This window comes from Micrasema longulum, unplaced genomic scaffold (assembly GCF_059751315.1).
Source record: "Micrasema longulum isolate JH-2025_06_02 unplaced genomic scaffold, ASM5975131v1 h1tg002927l, whole genome shotgun sequence".
In the NCBI taxonomy this organism is placed as follows: Eukaryota; Metazoa; Arthropoda; class Insecta; order Trichoptera; family Brachycentridae; genus Micrasema; species Micrasema longulum.
This window is the reverse complement of record NW_028280045.1, coordinates 1-17,520: the sequence shown is the minus strand read 5'-3', so window position 1 is coordinate 17,520 and position 17,520 is coordinate 1. Positions and strand designations below refer to the sequence as shown.

At 34.2% G+C, this 17,520-nt stretch overlaps 4 protein-coding genes across 5 annotated transcripts; 2 read left to right on the top strand and 2 right to left on the bottom strand.

Annotated features, from left to right (window-relative positions):
* Positions 1-1,125: 1,125 nt before the first annotated feature.
* On the top strand, positions 1,126-7,160 carry LOC148271333 (non-canonical pre-mRNAs endonuclease FASTKD5, mitochondrial-like). Its single transcript, XM_088241511.1, has 3 exons — positions 1,126-2,936; positions 3,789-4,015; positions 7,035-7,160. Exons 1-3 carry the CDS (start codon positions 1,313-1,315, stop codon positions 7,125-7,127), a joined length of 1,944 nt encoding a protein of 647 aa, XP_088097637.1. The 5' UTR covers positions 1,126-1,312; the 3' UTR covers positions 7,128-7,160.
* Positions 7,161-7,783: 623 nt separating this feature from the next.
* On the bottom strand, positions 7,784-9,312 carry LOC148271332 (uncharacterized). 2 transcript variants are annotated; one of them, XM_088241513.1, is made up of 2 exons: positions 9,099-9,312; positions 7,784-8,800 (listed from the first exon to the last, which is right to left on the bottom strand). In XM_088241513.1, exon 2 carries the CDS (start codon positions 8,775-8,777, stop codon positions 8,223-8,225), a length of 555 nt encoding a protein of 184 aa, XP_088097639.1. In that variant the 5' UTR covers positions 8,778-8,800; positions 9,099-9,312; the 3' UTR covers positions 7,784-8,222. The 2 variants fall into 2 exon arrangements, with proteins under 2 accessions (XP_088097639.1, XP_088097640.1); XM_088241514.1 differs by having other exon boundaries at positions 8,915-9,258.
* Positions 9,313-9,539: 227 nt separating this feature from the next.
* Positions 9,540-14,048, top strand: Taf3 (TBP-associated factor 3). The gene is made up of 2 exons (XM_088241510.1): positions 9,540-9,763; positions 9,898-14,048. The coding sequence occupies exon 2, from the start codon at positions 9,937-9,939 to the stop codon at positions 13,348-13,350; it is 3,414 nt and encodes a 1,137-aa protein (XP_088097636.1). The 5' UTR covers positions 9,540-9,763; positions 9,898-9,936; the 3' UTR covers positions 13,351-14,048.
* Positions 13,555-16,979, bottom strand: NANS (N-acetylneuraminic acid synthase). Its single transcript, XM_088241512.1, has 4 exons — positions 16,768-16,979; positions 15,041-15,391; positions 14,410-14,560; positions 13,555-14,231 (listed from the first exon to the last, which is right to left on the bottom strand). Exons 1-4 carry the CDS (start codon positions 16,774-16,776, stop codon positions 14,023-14,025), a joined length of 720 nt encoding a protein of 239 aa, XP_088097638.1. The 5' UTR covers positions 16,777-16,979; the 3' UTR covers positions 13,555-14,022.
* Positions 16,980-17,520: the final 541 nt, after the last annotated feature.

Sequence of the window (17,520 nt, the reverse complement as noted above, 5' to 3'; positions counted from 1 at the left end):
TGTAATAAGTAAAGGTACTCTGGATAGCATAATATTAGCATAATTGTTACTGGGTTAATGTTTTTTATTTATAATTATTTACACATATTTATGTAAGTATATAATAATATAACATGAGATAATACTTATGTCAAGGTATAATAATAAAACATACATGCACACATTCGCATCCACATACATGCATTTAATTTTTTAATACTTTCAACACTTTCAAATAGTGTCACTCCGGTGTCCTCAATGTTACCAACACCTACCTAGATCTACCGATTTCGGGAGCAATCTACCGAGTTCAACTGATTGAACTTCTACCGATTTTGAAATATTTCAATAAAACATAAAAATCGTTTTATCTATGAAATTTTGACAAAATTGCCATATCACCCCCACCCCCACCCCCACGTTTTCAGTTCTTAGGGAAATAATTATTAATCATGAAGTTGGTAACACTGGCCACAACTGAAGAAGTTCAAACCTACGGGAAATTGCATATAAAAAATGTGTTTTTACCTGCGGTGAAACATAAAGAAATAAATTGTAAGGTGAAGTTTCTTAAAATTGTTTATATACGAGTATATACATATTTTAAAAATAATAAAACAAATTACCTTAAACGTTGATACGAAATATTTATTTGAAAAGGTGTTTTCACACCAAAATATTTCATAGTCCCTGGACTGGTACCTGAAGCGTAAGACTGATCATCTTACCTTTATGTATCAAAAATGATCATGATATACTACGATTGGTGTACCAATGCAGTGCCCTATGCACCATTAGGTCCAGAAAGGGAATGATGATGATGATGTTGACTTTGCATGACGTCACAAGTTCTTCCAAATGAACCAACGATAAGAGAGTTGTAATAAATTTCCTGCTTACAGTAGCTCAACTGACCAATCAGCAGAGCTCATCGAGAAGGGGGAAAGAACTTGAGACGCCACACGCGGAGTAATTTCAATACAAAACTTAGAAAAATCATGGCGCTGATAATACCATTTTTTTTTTGTTAAGTTGAATAGTCTATTAGCAAGTAATTAAAAAAAACACTGAATTTCGTTACTGGGGTGAAATTAATCTACCAAAATATTTTTTTTTTTAAATTCTACCGATTTTTACTTGATTGGTAATGCTGGGTGTCACTTCTGTCAAATGTCAAAGTCAAAATACGAATACGAAATGGTATTTATATTTTATGTCTAATTTGTAAAAAAGTGGATTAATTGGTTATAACACGATATTTTTTGTATATCAAAGTATTTGGTTTCTTTTTTTGACCATCTTAAAACCGCCTTTTTTATATTATTAAATAATTATGTTTCTACGATTCTATATAAAGAAACATGCAATATTATTCGCGAACTGCAAGATTTTATTCACCAATACAAAAATATCATATAGTTTCTCAAGACTAAAGAGTGCCCAAGCATCACATTTTAGTAAATTAATTCACGAAAAGCAACAACGTAAAACATGGCCAGCACAAGACGATTTATCAGAGTACATGTCGCTCGAATTTCCAACTGAACAATTGGGAGATATAATATTGTCAGAAAATGACTATACTCCGAGTAAATTAATAAATGAACTTCAAACTCAGTGGAGCAATGAATCTGCTGACAAAATGTTGGAATCATTTCAATGGTTATCAAATTATGCAGATTTAGAGAAAATTGATATATCTTCCAATATATTTGATGAATTTATCGATGCTTTAACTGACAATATACAGAATTTTAGCAATAACCAGTTAGAAATTATTTTGGTGTATCTTGCGAAATGGCCAAAATCACATAAGTCATGTAGAAATTTTATCGAAGTGTGGAGCGCAATAGATGATGTCTTAATCAACAGGGCAAATGATTTGGACATCTCAACAACATTATTGTTTATAAAACAATTGTATAAATCGAAAATCTTAGCCAACGTAGATTACATGTGGAAAGCATCAAATATACTATGCAAAAAAGCTAAAAATTTAACTGATGAGCAGTTAATTGAAATACTTTTTTACATTGGAGTTGTCAAAAATCCTCCTCACGACTTTCACAATTTTCAAGTGAGGTTAAAGTACTCAATAAACTCATTATCTTTAAAAGAAATTGCCACAATTTCCTACGGATTCACAAGATGTAATAAGTTACTAAGAGATCCAGAGATAGTTGAATATATTATAGACAAACTTACAAAAGAATCTCGCTTTGAAGATGACTTTACCATAATTTCAATTTTGCCTTTGTTGAATGTTTCTGCCAACCTGAGTAATGTAGATTCAATGAACAAAATGATAGAATGTTTAGTAAAAGAAATACCGAGGTTAAGTCTCACAGCGACTTCTCACATCGCATTGGCAGGAACGAAGAATTTAGTTTGCAAACCTGACCTGGAATTGATTATCACACACAAATTGATTGACAATATCTCAAAATCAACACTAAAAGATTTTCATAGAATTTTAGAAGTGTTTTCAAAATATAATTTGAACCACAAATGCAATGGAATATTAACAGATGCGATTATAAAAGAATTAAGAAGCTCTAGAATGAATGTATCTATCAACATGCTTAAATCGTATTTTATTGATTGCTTATGTTATATGGCAATTTTAGGAGTGTTTCCCTATGATTTGATAAATCAGGCCCTAGATCATAAGTTTTTACACGATTGCTATAAGAAGAATTTTTCCATCGGATTATCAGCTCTCAGTTTAGATTGTTCTGTAGAAGTAGAATGTCCGGATTATGGTGGTAGTCGAATGGAGAGAGAACGGCGATACTATTTATCGGTTGTGCTTTCAAATTATATACCAGAAGATGGAAATGAATATAAATTAAAATTAGTGGACAAAATTTTTTTGAATGTAATTACACTAACTAAAAAAATTAGGGGTGAACAATTTATGTATACTGGATTCTTACTACCTGGTTTTAAAAGAGCGGGTAATTAATTTATTTTTATAAATTACGGTTTAAGTAGTCACTTTATTATTTATTAAATTTTCAGTACATTGTATTTCTAGTTTTTTAAACTTTTTTTAATAACATTGTACATACATTTATTAAATACTCAGACACAGCTTATTGTGACACAAACAGGAACGACCCATACATTCATAGACTTAGTGTTGTTTTTAAGTTTCAATACATATGTGAATGAAAATAATAAAATGTATAAACTAGCAAGTACGTGGTGTACATAAATAAATTATTTGATACTATGTCATCAAAAGTATAGTGGTCAAGACGCTTGACTCACGCACGGAAGGTTCCGGGTTCGATTCCCGGTGAGAACACAAAAATTAAAATGTGATTTTTCTCAAGCCTGGGTGCTCTGAGATGTAATTCACCACTGTAATTGGGCCTCCTGGCCTGTTGTGGTGCAAAAAAAAAAATAATAAAAGTAAAGGAGAATTGAAGGATAGGAGGAGAGGAGTTTTTAAGTATGATGTAAAAAATGTTTCTTTACACATGATAGAAACATCTCCGATTTAAAGTTTTTTTTGCTTTGACATTAAATTAATTTGTTAAGTAGGAGTTTTCGAATCATGCCAAAAGCCCTGTAAATGCTTTGACTTTTATATTTTTCAAATAGTTTCTGTCTATTGATATCCGTTAATGTTGATAGAATCTCCCGAGGATGAAATCCACTACTTAACTGTAAGAATTTGGACATACTCAAAATATTTTTAAAACAAATATAAAAATTTTCAATCAATGTCTAATACAAAAAAACCCAAAGAAACAGAAACATTTTTATTGAAACATTTTTTGCCGATTTTATTTATATTCTAGATATTGTAATATGTAACACCCATGATGGAGTACCCGTTAATATACAAAACGATTTTCCACCCAAACACAAATTTGGTAGATTTTTGAAAGCTCCGAACAAGAACGGAAAATGGGTTTCCATAATTATTGCAGGGCAAAAGTGTTTTGCTCTAAATACTGGCGAACTCCTTGGAACCACTTTGATGAAAATTCGGCAACTGAAAAAAATCGGATATTTACCAGTAGTGGTATGTATTTTAATATGACATCAAGTTAAAATATGCTAGTATCTAGTATCTACATATCGCATCCCCGATAAAAAGTGTCAACTAATAAATTGTGGCTTTTGAGTTAAATATGTATCTAGATTTTGTATTTCTTATTCTATTTTTTTTTAAATCGCCACTTCTCTACTTGGTCTACTCACCGCTATATGACTAAAGTGATTATGGCTTTATGGCATTTGTTTGAGGCTGTGATTGATAATAATGTCACAGCAGACTTATATTGCAAGCGCTTGTGTTTTGTGGATCACGTTGCTCATGAGAACTGTTATATTTTGTATTGTGATAGTTTTTCCAGATCTACATAAATGAAACTTTTACCGGAGCAAAGTATAAAAGTGTTCCATTAAGTATTGTGACTTTTATTTGTAACTATTAAATCTGAAATCGGAATCAGTAAAAAAATATATTACACTGAAATGAATATTGATGGTGTATAAAATACTGTTACACTATAATCTCGAAGGTTTTTCAGAATTAAAAATGACATATTATTATTAAAGAAATTTATCACAAATTAAACAGAAAATGCGAAAGATCAAATAAACAATACCGTACAACTGCACTTTTGTTATATTTGCTTAAAAATCAATATCAGAAGTTATTAAGTCTTTATTGGTGTTGATCGTCTGGAGAAAAAAAATAGCACTAAGTACTTGGGACTGTTAGTGGACTCGCAGCTTACTTGGAATGAACATGTTGAGCGCGTGAAAGGAAAGATTGTCCCTGTAGCTGGAATACTGTACAGATTTCAGAGAATGCTTCCAGTTTCGCTGCTTCGAGCAATCTATTTTTCTATGGTCCATTCGCATTTATCATACCTATGCTGTGTTTGGGGTTTTGCAACTAAGAGCAAAATTTCTGAGGTGCAGATTATTCAGAATAGAGCGATCAGAAATGTGTTTCACCTACCGTATGATACTCATGTAAGGGACATTTATTTTGAAACAAAAATCATGCCTTTTAGCATGCTTTCCTATTTCGAGATAACTGACACTATCATTAATACTACTCTCGACTCAATGCACAGTAACATAAAGCCAGCTTTCATTGTAGACATCCATCGGTACAGTACTCGATCAAAAAACAATATATATATTGGATCTGTGAAGTCTACGAAGTTTGGTACTAGATCTTTACAATACATAGGTTTCAAGGAATTTAATAAATTGCCACAAAAATTTAAAGTACCTATTTCAAAATATAGAAACAGGACGTGCGAATTGAAGAATTATTTTTTCCAGAAGTACTTTGAATAAATAATGTTAGTTTATAGAGAATGCGCATCTTGAACATATACCTTTTAATATTTCACCGTTTTTGCTTGTATATGTAATTTTTAATACTATTTAAATGTTATTTGTGTTTTTTTCTTTTTATATACTTTTTTTGGCTTGTATACATAATTTCAATTTTTTCAACGTTTTTGATAAAAAAATTAACCTGTATTGGGTGTGCGCATATTTTGTTAATTAAAAAAAATGATTTTATTTTGTACTAGTTCAGTATGTATATATACATCCATGTAATTTTTAAACTTTTTCAATTTTCTTTCCCAGATTGCATAATGTAAACATTATTTTGAATTTATTTCCATGCCTAGTATTCTGTTTATTCTGTTATTTTCAAGTATTTTTCATACCCTTTTTAATTTGTAGTATATCATAATTTTAATTTTTCTGCTTTTGTTAAATAATATTATAGTTTAAAATTTAAAAACGTCTCTAAAAAAATTATTATCTGTATGTCCCTAAATGAGTTTTTTTTAAAAAAACTCCTTGGGAATATTGTATATAATTATGTATAATATGTTTTCAATATAATAAAAAAAAAAAAAAAATTTTACTAAATTTTTTTTTTTCGCAAAACATACTTGATTGAGTTGACACTTTTCTTGCAAGGGTGTGATATGTGAAATTCTGGAAAATTCTTGAAGGTCATGATATTCGTTTTTCGAGTGGGATCACTAATCACTACCAATGATAACAATTTTACTGTATTCTTGATAGTTTTAGACAATATTTTTATTACTAATTTTGGTACAATGTATCAATAAAACTTCTTGGTATAGTTTGTTGCAACAGAGATGGAAAACGTTTTTAAGAAGGGGATATGTCTAGGCATTTACAGGGCTTGTGACCTGTCATTGGCTGGTTTAAGTGGCCAGTTTACACACTGTGTAATATTCACCATTCTGCCCATGTTTAAACATCCAAATTTCCTCAACTCTTCCATCTGTTGACTTTTGTGAAGTAAAGGAGCTGAAACCTTTATCATGAGGGTGAGATTTATGCGGTTGAACCAAATCACCTACACTAGGCAAGGCCTGAAAACAATTTTCCAATTTTGTACTTCTTCTTTTACCAATCAGTTCATTCAACAATGTTTTGAGTTAGTCCAAATGTTTGCAGACTGGCTGGATTTCCTTCCTAGGGAGTTATTCAGATCTAAAATTGTTGCAATAGATATGGAAAACATTTTTGAGAAGGGAATTGAAAGTCTAGGCATTTACAGGGCTTATGACCTGTCATTGCAGCCAGCCTGCAAACATTTAGACATATTCAAGACATTGTTATTGGTATAGTTTCGATAGAATCGGGTTGTGGTCCCGTGGCTAGTGTTGCGGACTCACGGATCAGAGGTCCGAGGTTTGAACCCCACTCTACCTCAACTTGATTTCCATTTTCTAATAGTGAGTTATTTACAACTCGTTGAAAATGGTCACCAAAATCTAAATATTTGGGTACATTATGAGAATGCTAATATTTCTTTTTTCAAAAAAATAAAATTTGATGACCAATATAGTCCTGAAGATGCCTATTTATATAGGAAAATGTGCTCATTGGTCAATAAAGAAATTAGTAAAACTAAACCAAGAAGTTGGATTGATATTTTGTATATAAATTATTGACTGGAGTTTTATCAAGAAATATCTATAGTAAAACAATATTTTTACTGTCATTTCATACAATTTTTTTTTCAGATAAATGCCAAAGAATGGTTACTTTTGGACACAGAAGAAAATAAAATAAAATACTTAAAAGATCAAGTGATATCAGTAGGAGTTGAAATGTAAAATTTTTAAAAGTAAATACCTAAAGTAACAAAAGTGAAGTTTTTGTTATTTTTTTGGATAACCCATGGAACATATTTAGTAATATAAAACATTTTGGATTCCTGATAAGAAATCGGATGCATTATCCCAAATCCTTTATTTATTTTAAAAATAAATATCAAAAATAAAAATTTCATTTTAAAGTGCTATTTAATGAAAAGTGTTAGAAAAAATAATTTTGATGCATCATATTATCATTGCTACAATTTTTTAATTTGGTTATTATTCTGCCTATGACGTTACTATTTCTCTTCGGTGAGTTGTCTTGATTGTTGGGTCGGCTCCCGGAAATCAGAAATCTATCACAACACCCTATCATTGATTGATTTAGAAGAACTAATAGAAGAATTAAAATGATTTTTTTCAAACATTTTAGAGTAACTTCGCCATACTCTATGTTCTATTTTTTGCATATCAGAAAACATGTTTTATATTTAATTTCCTGTAGCACTGAACTGTGTCATTAAGTGTATTGATTTAGACATTGCATGAATATGCTCCTAAATACACAAAGTGGATATTTTGGAACAGGCATATGCCTATAAGGGGTTTACTTTACATTGCATATAGGTAATTTGACTTTTTACTTGAATTTCAAATAAATTAAAACAATCACACACTTGTAAATCAATATTTTATTTGAAATAAAAATAAGTGGTAAAAATGTGCCAGTATTTTTTCTTAAAAATTAAAAATGATAAATAAATACACGAAACTCGCAAATTATTTTTCTCGCAGATAAATTATACAAAATTAAAATCCAACTTGCAAGTCATTGTAATAAATGTTTTTGCAAGTTTTTTTATAATTTTGTGTTTGATATTCACTTTATAGTTTACCTGTTTTTAAAAATCCAGTACACCCAAATATTTAGTTCTGCGGCTTACAAATCTCTAGGTATGGGAATATGAGATTAAGAATCTTGTTTCTATACGAAATTATGAACACAAACACCTATAATATTCTAAACATTTAAAATCAGACATAACATAATTGTAGTCTTATAAAAAGTTGAGAACACTCACTTAAGTGCAAACACACTCAACCATTTCTGTGCTATTTGGATACATCAGATTTATCGGAATTGTCATTACTGCATTGTGAAGATGAAGGTATATGGGATTGAACGAGCTGGAAGAACTCTTGTGGCGTCAAGTCTTCAGCTTGCGAGTCCGTATTTAAATCTCGTTCGAGATCCAAGTCTGTCATATTTTGATCTAATTCACTATCCGGGCTCAGTAAGATATCCGTATCACAAACAACCTGATTGAGCCGAGTTTTTAATCGCTGTGATATTTCTTCAAGTTCTGTAAATTTTCTCTGGAGGGATTGCCCGAGAGGTGAGGCGATGTCGATGCCTTCTATGGAGCCATCGATTGACCTTGTAACCTGTTGGAGAATGTCCGCCAGTTGCGCGGAGTTTGCTGGTGTCGGCAATCGTGGTTCACTTTCCAAGTATCCGTTAGACGTTCCATTGGAAAGGCGACTGGTGAATTGATCGAGAATATCATTTAATGCATCGGCCACACTCTGCCTCGCTGTGTTTTCAGTCCCATTATGAGGAGGTGAAGACTCCCCACCATTGGTATCAACATTGTTGTCCATTTTCATCTGGAAGCCGCGAGGAATAGAATCTAAAGAACAAAAATAAACAATTAGTCAATATTCTAGATTCATCATTTAAATAATTAACAATTTTTTTTGTACAAAAATGGGAACAAACAAACAAAACAAAAAAATGTGAATACCATTTTAAATACATAATATGGAGCCTGTGAGTTTTTTGCTTTTAGTTAATGACGTTTATTATAAGTCAGTGCTTTTAACTAAACAATATCGTTATACCCATTGAAAAGAAGTAAAATACAACACATTCATTATCTTGCAAAAACCTTTTTTAAAGAATTAATATTTTTTATTGTTTACACTTACTAAGCAAATAAAATTCGTCAACTCTTTTTTATAATGATTCACTTCGATAGAATTCTGATTAGAGTTATTTTATATCAACGTCTCGACTTTGTTGTCAACTTTCTCGGCAGATACAAATTGTCAATTCAGTCAATTGTCGACTGTCGCCTGCGTTCGACAGAAATCGACAATATCGACAGTGCACATTGCCAAATTTCAAGTGGCAACTGAGTAAGTAAGTAGGTACCAACGCTTTGAATGCATCTGGCAACAAAGACTAATCATTTGTTTTTGGGCCCCTTTGAATCCACATTATTTTATATCTCAATTCGAAAATACCTGGCAATATTATTACAATTAAATAAGTACAAATTTTCTCAATTTTAGCAATTAATAACAAATTTACAAAGGGGAAAAAGTATTAATTTACTGTTAGAAGTATGGCAGCACTACGTCGTTGACAATCCACAATGCAATCATGGCGGTTTGAGAACGTTTCCCGTTGGATCGCCCTAGTATTTTTACGTAAACATAAAGTTATTTCGTCTATTAGATATTGTAAATAGAATTATTCGATGACTTTGCAAGTAATACATTATAAAAAAGTGGAAATGTGGACGTAGCACCGGCGGACCGTTCGTCTTATTGACGACCGTCTAATCGAGTGTATTTTTGGTTTAAAATAGGTATTAATTCATTTATTTACTAGCTGTAAGATCGCGAAAGTGGTTAAATTGGCACGTTTGATAGAATAATTGATTATGAAAATACCGCTCCGCTGTTTATCGACGCATTGTGAAGTATTGTTTATTTTTTGCAGCATCAGTCCAGTCTCTGGGAAGGACGACTAAATGTCAGAATGTCAAACGATTACTCTAGAGAAGTTTTGCGGCGGATCGTCGCGCAGATCTGTCAAGTTATAGGGTGGCAAGGCATCAACTCCACCCCTCTAGACATTCTGGTGGACATTCTGGAGAAGTACATCCTCACCCTGTGCACGCAGACGCACCGGTACGCCGAGCAGTTCAACCGTACCGAGGCCAACCTGCACGACCTGGGACTAGTGTTTAGAGACATTAATATTCCTCTGCAGGAATTACGGGAGTACACGAGATGCGTTCCTCCCGTGCCGTGTCAGTTGAGCGTCCCTTCTTTCCCGCTCCCCAAGGAATCGCACCTCAACTTCCTGAAGCCGGGCAGCCAAGAGGTGCTGACCAGGCCCGTGCACGTGCACGAATACCTGCCTGCCATGCACCCCGACCGGGAGAAGGGGGCCACGCCGCCTGTGGCGGGGACGGTGGAGATCGCGCACAACGGGCTGCCCGACTGCCGCAGTCCCGAGGTCGCCGAGCCGCCCCAGGACGTGTTCAAACGGCCCGTGGACCCCGTGGCCGCGCCGCCGGGCCTCAAGCGGCCGCGCCTCAAGCTGGAGGATGAGGACTGTCACACGCGCGAGATCAGCAGCGTCATGATGACCATGTCCGGCTTCCTGTCCCCAGCCAGGGAGGGCAAACTCCCCGAAGCCCGGACGCCTGCGATAGTGCATGACACCCCACCCCCGCCTACCGACAAACCCAAGAGTGCCGCGCACCACCCTCCTGTCACCTCGCATCCCCAAATTTCACCGCACGTTCTGCATCGGCCCGATAAGAAATCCAAAAAGAATAAGGCTCCGAATGGAAAAATTGAAAAGGTCAAAAAGAAGGATAAAACACACAAAAACGCTTCTGCGGGAAAACAGAAAAACATGGAGAATAGAAATAACAAGCTCGCTATGCACTTGGCCAGGGGAAAAGTGCGTCCTTCAGGTTCCGTGAAGCATCTCCCTGGTGAAATACCTCCGCTGAAACAGATTCCCCCTCCTCCTCCTCTAGAAAACACGTTAAATCCGATAAAACAGGAAATTAATGAAAAGCCTCCGAAAGTTCCGACTGTACCGTTCGACCCGGTGCTGCAACCTCCCCCTCTGGTACAAATAAAGAAGAATAATCCCGCGCATCGTAATTCTCGCGAACACCTTCCTCTTCCCCGAGACGTTGTAATCAAGGAAGAGAAATTAGAAAATGAAAAGTTGACCTCGCAACCTGATAGATCAAAGTTAAATATTTTTAAGAAAATATCCACGAAAAGTAAAGAAGATAGAATGAGCGAGGCGCACGACAGATTTATCCACGACAATGGTGCCGTCAAGCTTGAAAAGTCAGTGTTGCATTGTAATTCTTCCACTTTAGTCATAGATGAAACCGAAGTGTCGAGAGAGAAAATGGCTCGTGTGAATGAGACTATAGACTCTGTTGTTTCAAATTCGGCTGTTGACCTTTCTTCTAAAAAATCCTTTGTGGTTAATGAAGTTATAAATGTAGATGAAGATTCCAATGACATTAGGAAACGCGTGAAACAAGAAATAAACGATGACATGCCTAGAGATTTATCTAAACCGAAATTGAATGCCGTGCATAATTTACTCCCTAGTCCGATTGTGAAAGAGAAAAAGGAGAGGAAAAGAAGAGAAAGAAAACCAAAATCCGACAAGGCATTGAAAGAATACACGAAAATGTTAAAGAAGCAACAACAACTGGAACAAATGCGGAATGTTGATGGAATTTTAGGGTCAAAAATGCCATTGCCCCCTGAATACTTATTTTCTACGATAATTCCGGGTCTCATACCTGGACCAGGACTTATCCCCGGTGGCGGTCTATTCCCGGGAATGCCTGAAGGTTTGCGAGACTTGATGCCTCCCAATGCTTCCAGTTTACTACCGAACCCATATTCTCTCGGAGCTGGTGGATCGGGACACTTCCGTCCTGACTTTCTCCAGAGTGTGCCGGGACTCGTTCCTCGGAGTCTTAATAATCCATTGCTGCCGCACCTTAGTCATAGTTTTGGAAAACCACCGCAGATGCCTCAACATCCTAATTTAATACCTCCTTTCTTACGAAGGCCGAGTTTAGAAGTCATTCCCATAGAGGAAGACAATCTGTGTAATAAAAAAGGTAAACAATCTTATATATCCCCGCCTTTAGTAATAAAACAAAAACAAGAAAAAAATAGATCTTCTCCTAGTAATATGATGATGAACAGTATGAGTACGACAAGAACCAGCCCCATCAAGCAGAGTCCACCCAAACCTAATCCCATTATCAAGATGCCTCCTGTGAAGCCAGATATTACAATTAAGTTAAACCCTCCGGAGAAACAGAAAATGGTAGAGACTCCTAAACCAGATCTCGTTCCTTGCGAAGAAGCCCCGTGTTTACCCGTAAAGGATAAAGAGAAAGATAAGTCTGAGAGAAAAAAGGATAAACTTCACAAAAAAGAAAAGAAAGACAAGGAATTAAAAATTAAAAAGAAAAAAGATAAAAAAGATAAATTAAAAATAAAAATTGAAAAAAAAAAAGAGAAAGAAGAAAAACATGACTTAAAAGAGAAATCCAAAAAAGAAAAGAAGGAAAAGCGCAAAGAGAAAGAAAAATTACCTAGTATAGCGGAAGGCTTAGTTCCTAAGCTTACATTGAAGTTGGGACCAGCTTCACCACTTCTCCCGCCTTCTCCAGATACCACCCGCAAGTTGAATATCAAACCGGTAGTCAGGAAAGACGAAATCGTACCACTGGCTGAGTCCCTGCCCTTGAACGAAGATCGATTATCTGCTGAAAGATGTCAATCTCCCGAATTAGCTCGGATATCAGCTCTGGTAACGAGGCCCCCTAAATCCAAACCACACAAACACGGGATTTCAGGAATCAAAATGGAACCCAATACGGATTTGAATCAATCATTCTCACCACCACAGCCCAGTAATTCATCACCGTCAAGGAAAAACCGACCTCCGTCTACATTCTCAAAATATAAAAGAATTTATTTCAAACCGATACCTAAAAGAAGCGGTATGGATGAATCCATAATAGATTTGGAGCAGGAAGAAATGTTACCGGCCAAAGATGTATCGATTCCAGAGAAATTTCCTAATGTTCCCCTGGGTACGCCATTCTACATGGATCCCCAAGGCAACAAGGTGTGGATATGTCCGGCCTGCGGGATGCCAGACAATGGATCTCCTATGATCGGGTGCGACGGTGGATGTGATGGCTGGTACCACTGGATCTGTGTGGGTATCCACACGGCTCCAGATGACACGGAAGACTGGTATTGCACGTCCTGCATAGCGAAGAGAACAGCCATGGTGAGTGCGATGGCTGGTGGACAGACAGGGAAAAAAAGGGGGCGAAAACCTAAAGGGGAGAAATTAAAAGAAATTCAACTAGGTTAACTTTTTTTACATAGTGATAGTGTATATAAGTTTATATGACAGAGACAATTTGGACTTTATACAGATGAATTATTTTTAGTTATTTAAAAGAGCATGTTTCCCGGTGAGGTGTAATCGACTGCAGGAACAATTACTCTGCATTAGGAAATGTGTACTAGCTGTGGGGAAATATGAATATATCATTTTGGATAAATATAGATGAGATGAATGAATTTGCACTTTATTGTTTAATTGTTGAATGCTTTTTAAATGGTCAAACAATATAACACAATGTTGATTTTCTTATTTTGAGAATTATATTTATATACATATAAATGAAATACAAATATTACAAATGCTCGCTTGGGTGAGTTATTGTTGTTGCTCTGTGGTGTATATTTTTATAGCTAAGTATTTAGCTTAACTTTACTAAAGATACTTACCTGTTTTTGATTTATGAATGTACACTTTGTTTAAAAATTACATTTTCTCATTCTACGATGTTACTTTTCCACATAATAGAAATAAATTTGAGCATGTTGTCTTTAAACATTCCACAATTTGCCCAATGTCTTGTTATGTCTGTATATATACTGAATTTGTTAATTTGTTTTAAAAATCACAAGGGCAACGCAAGCTTCATTTGGCAGTCATTTGTGACTGATGTATAAATTGTAAATTAAAATTAATTTATCATACAATAAAATCTGTTTCAAAAATTGGTTGGTCTGGTAATTTGTCATGTTTGAGAACACTTCCTAAAATATTTTGGTAAAATATTCCGTTCATTCCTTTAGGTTCTGTTACTTTAATTTTTAAGTCGCATTTTTTGATTATGTGACCTTTCGTTAGTGCATGGGCGGTAGTGAGACTCTTTTGTAACTTGTCCATGCAGTTCTTTTCTGAAATATGAAAGAAAATGACATTTTAGTCTTCTAAATTAACAACTGAAAGTGGGCATTGATGTTGCCCAAATTTTCTTAACGAAAATTCATTAGAATGCAGGAGAAACTCAGAATATGAGAGTTTGTATAATTTTTTACATGACACTTAAACAAATGGGAATTCAATATAAATTACCAGATGGTGCAATTCCTTTCACTGGATTACCCAAAGCTTTTTCAATGATTCGTATCTGATTTACTAAATCTTTTAATTCATCAGGTGTGAGTGATGAACTGTGGTCCGAACCTTTTTGCGATTTATCCAAAGTAAAATGTCTCTCAACTACCTGAAAATGACATATATTATTTATTTTTTATCTACAAAATAGCAGTATTGAGTGATATCTATGAACATACCTAAAATTATAAATTGTAGGAAAAACATAAAAAATAATAATATTTATCTGAATAAGATTATTGTTTTGTTTTTTTTTCACCACAGCAGGCCGGAGACCTAATTACAGTGGTGAATTACACAGAACACCCAGGCTTTAGAAAAATCACATTTTATTTTTGTGTTCTCACTGGTAATCGAACCTGGAACTTTCCGTGCGTGAGTCAAGCGCCTTAGCCACTATACCATGGAGACTGCCGATTACTTCATGTATCCCCGTTGCATGAGTTAGTTTGTCTCATTAGAACAGGAATCATAAAATTATATTGTTTTCTACAATTTTCTGTTATTCTTTTTTAAACTTCTAATGAAAAATGAATTTCCATTAACAAATTTCCAAACTTTAAAAATGTCAATTTAATTTCAAACATACCTTTGCGCCTAATGCGACTGCAGATATTGTAATAGATAGCCCGAACTCATGACCCGAGTATCCAATAACTATATCAGGAAAAGATGTCTGATAATCCTTAATAACATTCAGATTACAATCTTCATATGGCGTCGGATATGCAGAAACACAGTGCAACAGACAGAAATTTGTATGATATTTCTTTACTGTTTCATAAATCTTCTTAACACCAGTTTTATCGATCATCCCAGTAGATATTATTAATGGTATATTTTGCGATGCTGCATATTCAATCATCGGCATATTATTAGAATCTCCGGAGCCAATTTTTAAAAATGGGATACCAATATCCACCAGAAAGTCGACGGAAATCTAAAATAAGAAAATATTCATATTGCGAATGCTGCAAATTTTATTAGAAAGTTAAAATACCCATAATAAGATTCTTTTCAATGGAATTCATGTATGAGATAAACGATATTAAAGGGTGATGAACCTCAGTGCAAAATATTCGCACTCTCTAAAGTATTATTCTTATCTTTATCACTCGTTTACGCCTACTTTGTGGAGTTCATTTCGATAGAATTATATGAAAGGAGAAAAAGGTCAATTTCATGTTTTAAAGCAGGCATGGGCAACCTTTTCTAATCAGGGACCGTATTGCCTTCCCCCGAATCGCAGGCCAGAATATCAAAATAACAATGAATTAACACATACATTCTTATTCTTAACTCTTAAAGCCCGCAGGCTCAAAAAAAATCATGCATGTCGGTATTAGGTCAAATTAGACCCAGATTTAAATGACCCCTTTTAGGTACTTTTGTGGGTTTTAAAACATTATTCTTTCATCACAATATGCTCTGAATCATGAAAAGACGTGTGGTAATGTTTTGTGCACAATTTTTTATGATTATGAAGGAAAATGATTTATAAAAAATACTTTTTACATAATCGATCATTTACAATGGGTCTAATCGGATCCATCTCCAATAAATATAAGTTAGTGATGGAGGCCAGTGCTAAATAAGCTCCTGATATCATTGCATCTTAAAGACTGTTTTCATGTTTCCAGTTTAACAAGGCCCATGCTAATGCGATCTGAATTAAAATAATTATAATGTTCGGAGTGCATTAATTCATTTTTTTCCGAAATCGGTAAAGTTACATGTCCAACTCCAGAAAGAACTTTCTGACAAACCAAGATATGGATATAGCAATAAAATAGCTTACCTTGGAAAGTGATAACAAAAACAACCTGAGCGAGCACATAAATGCTGCTAGTGTATATAATATTTAACATAATTCTGTACGCTGCCATATAATCTTGTTACCGTGGTACCTATCTATGGGTGATATAATTTATCAAGGTATTTTGAAAATACTCCCTCAATAATAATAACATACACATTCGATGTTTTGAAGTTAACAAACTAATGGTATGATTGAAATTTTATGCTTCTGCGAATTGGGGGCCACCCACATGTGTTTCAGAGTCTAGTTCCTCTACTAGACTCTAAAACACTTTGGTTTAGCCAGGAGTTGATCATTTAGGACATATGTATAACAACATTGTGAATGTAATATAAATAACACAAATAAAATTACTTCCAATATGCGATAAATTACTTTTATTACTTGTCATTTCCTCCCTTTATTTCCACTTTCATATTTAAGATGAGTATCAAATAAATAAAATAATAAGATCACAATGATGGGATAAAAAAAAATTATAAAAATATTTTATTTACCATATCCATTGCTGATGATGAAAAATGAATATTATTTTGAGTTGCAAAATGTTGCAATTCTTTGAATTGTTCACTACTAAATTCCAAGTAGCTTTTATGTTCTCCATATGTATTACCCCATGAATGAGAACCGTCATAAATGCGCTTTAGAGCTGTCTCATTAAATTTTTCATGTATACAGGTTTTTTGGAATTTTACACAGTCTGCTCCAGCATTCTAAAAAAGAAATATCGAAATCATGGTTACCCTATTTACTGGTACTAACGTACATTCACGGAGGCTGGACCAGTGTGCACGTGCGAACCATGAGCCCACTGCCTGATACAACGTGATTGGCCTATTTCACACTATGGTAAAAATCCACGTGGAATGGTAAAATACCATACGGTGGATTGATATATTTTATTAAAATTATTTATTTATTTTATGCCAGGCAAACGCAATAACCAGAAAACTATGAGGCCAGCTAATCTAGTCGATTTCCTTTTGCACGATTTTACCCGAGAGTAACCACTGAATAAATTTAAATAGGTACAAAAGACAATAAAATATCATAATTTTTTATGTATGTATCTTTTTGACTATATATTTTTGTTTTTCAGTATGTTCACATTTTTGACCAACCTTCTTTTGCCTAGTCTGTTTTTTGGTTGGCTGGAAGATATTGCTTTTAGCAATAAGTCTGTCAATGTACTTATTTTTTGTACTCGAAGGTTTTAATAAATAAATATCAATCCACTCTAATTTTACCAA